At 40.6% G+C, this 2,236-nt stretch overlaps 1 protein-coding gene across 7 annotated transcripts in view; it reads right to left on the bottom strand.

The window, feature by feature from the left end:
* Bicd1 (BICD cargo adaptor 1) overlaps positions 1–2,236 on the bottom strand; it is a 152,037-nt gene that overhangs the window by 53,941 nt on the left and 95,860 nt on the right. For all 7 annotated transcript variants that reach the window (XR_003378456.1, XM_005364633.3, XM_026787894.1 and 4 more), the window contains exon 5: positions 884–1,978. Coding sequence is in view for 6 of the 7 variants with exons in the window: in XM_005364633.3 (XP_005364690.1) it covers positions 884–1,978 (1,095 nt within the window). In the remaining variant the exon portion in view is untranslated. The remainder of the gene's footprint in view (positions 1–883; positions 1,979–2,236) is intronic.

Genomic DNA, 2,236 nt, shown 5'->3' with positions numbered 1-2,236 from the left:
AGTTCCAAACTATTTCATTTTTTTGGTAAAAGTCTGCTTCTCTTTACTCATATCCCCACAGCTGTATTGTTCTTCATCCTAGATGCCATTGCTTGATCATTTGGTTACTAAGTCTTATTTGTTTAAGTCTGAAATGAAAGGCAATATATTAAGTTTCTATCTTGTGACAGCCGTAAAAACTAAGTCTTGCATCCCCATCTCTAAATCTCTAAATCCCCATCTCTAAAGTTGGGTCTAGCTTGTCAGACCTTTTTCATCATGCCTGTGCCAAACTCCCATTTGCAATCTCCCTGGCTGGCATAAGATGTTAGGTAAGCCTCCCCCATGACCCTCCATTGGCTGTTTTCATACTTATTGACCACCAGGTTTCTGCTTATCACTGCCTGAGTCTTTGGCCTTTATCTGCAGCAGGGTCTCTGTTACTGCTTTACCTTCCTCACTGCTTGCATTTCCCACCTGTCCACAGCCGCTCTTCTATCCCATCCACTTCAAACTCTTGTTTTATTTTATTTTTATCTATCTATCTATCTATTTATTTTCTTAGAAAAAGACAAAGAGAGAATATTAGTGTCATGGTCCAACTGTTACAGAAAGAGGACAACTTGTGTGATTTGATTATTTTCTTCCACTATATGTGTTCTGAGGATTAAACTTGGGTCATTAGGCTTGGCAGCAAGCATGCTTATTACTAAGTCATCTCATTGATTCAGCAAACACTTTAGAACTAGACTACCTTCTGATTTGACTCTGGGATATACTTTGCTTTATTGCTTTTTTGGCCAGGAATTTGAACGCTTATCTTGGCACTACAAATTCAACAAAAATTAAGGGAATAAATAAGAAAGCTTTTATTAGTATGTTTTCATCATCAAAATTGTATTACCTGCTTATTGGCTTTCAACACTGCCCTCAGTGTGGCAATCTGCTCCCGCTTGGTGCTCAGCAAGGACTTCAGCTTGAGAATCTCTTCCATTAAGGCTTCTTTGTCCTTATCGATCATGGGAGCCAACTCTCGCGCTGCTGCCCTTTGACGAGACAGCTGTAAGGATCTGTCCACTGCTTTTTGCAGATGCTTGATTTGGTCCCGGATTATGGCATTGAGGTTGTAGATATTCATTGGCTCTTTGCGGATATCACTTGTATCCAAAACTGGAGATGAAGGAGGGGCAGTAATAACAGGAGAGATTGTGGGAGTCTTGGTTGGACTTGGCTCTTTAATAGTCTCTGTGTTTTCTTTTGAAACTGGTTCAGGTGATGTCCTTGATTCTCCTGGGGATGAAATACCCCTCCTGGATAATCTTGGAGACAAAAGCCCCCTAGGATCATCAGGCCCCTTAAGGCTGCCACTTCGGGTAACTCTACTTTGCCAATAGTAGTCCAACATGACCCTGTTGGGAGTTTCATTATTGCATAAACACACATGGTGATAAAGCTGTGCTAGTTCCTCACTAAATGTCACCAACTCATCCTGGGCTGTATTGAGAGTGTTGTGATTTTCATTGGCTATGCCAGTCATCTTTTGCAACTCCTTCTCCATGTGGGCCATCTTCTCGCCACTCTCCTTAGATGTCTTCTCAAGGTTTGTCACTTGCTCATCATACATTTGGATCTTACTCTCATATTTTGTCTTTTCTTCTGTATAATTTTCTACAGATTTATTATATTTCTCCTTTAAGGCCTTAATTTCCGCTTTCAAATCAATGACCTCAGTGACAGCCACTCTATATTTACACTCAAGGATCTCTAAGCCATTGATGTCCACCTCATAGTCGTGGGCTTCCTCTGCTGAGTTGCGGCTCTTCTCACAATCTAGCTCAGCCTTGAGCTCCTTGCTGTTCTGCAGGCCCCTCATGGCATTGACATGCTCTGTGAGCCGATGCACTCGTTCATGCTGCTCTGTCAGTGCCCCCTTGGTGTGTTCTAGCTGGGTTTGTGACTCCTGGAGGTTGGCCAGAAGAATAGCTTTTTCTCGTTCTACCTGCAATGACACAAGAAAATGTCTGAATAACTTCAGTGCAAAGCCAATAATGAACTCAATGCAGTTAGATAGACATGTATATATTTAAAATGCCCATAGTAGAACCAATGCTCCCATTATTTCAAATTAAATTCAAATAGTTCTTTATTTCCGATTCTGGTAAGTCAATCCAAAAATACCTAATTCATAATATGGGAGTTGATGTAAACGATGACATTTGAATTTTTTATAAAGAAAATAGAAGAATCTTCTAAATAT

This window comes from Microtus ochrogaster (genome assembly GCF_000317375.1).
Source record: "Microtus ochrogaster isolate Prairie Vole_2 chromosome 14 unlocalized genomic scaffold, MicOch1.0 chr14_random_2, whole genome shotgun sequence".
NCBI lineage: Eukaryota > Metazoa > Chordata > Mammalia > Rodentia > Cricetidae > Microtus > Microtus ochrogaster.
This window is presented reverse-complemented; position numbering and strand designations above follow the sequence as displayed.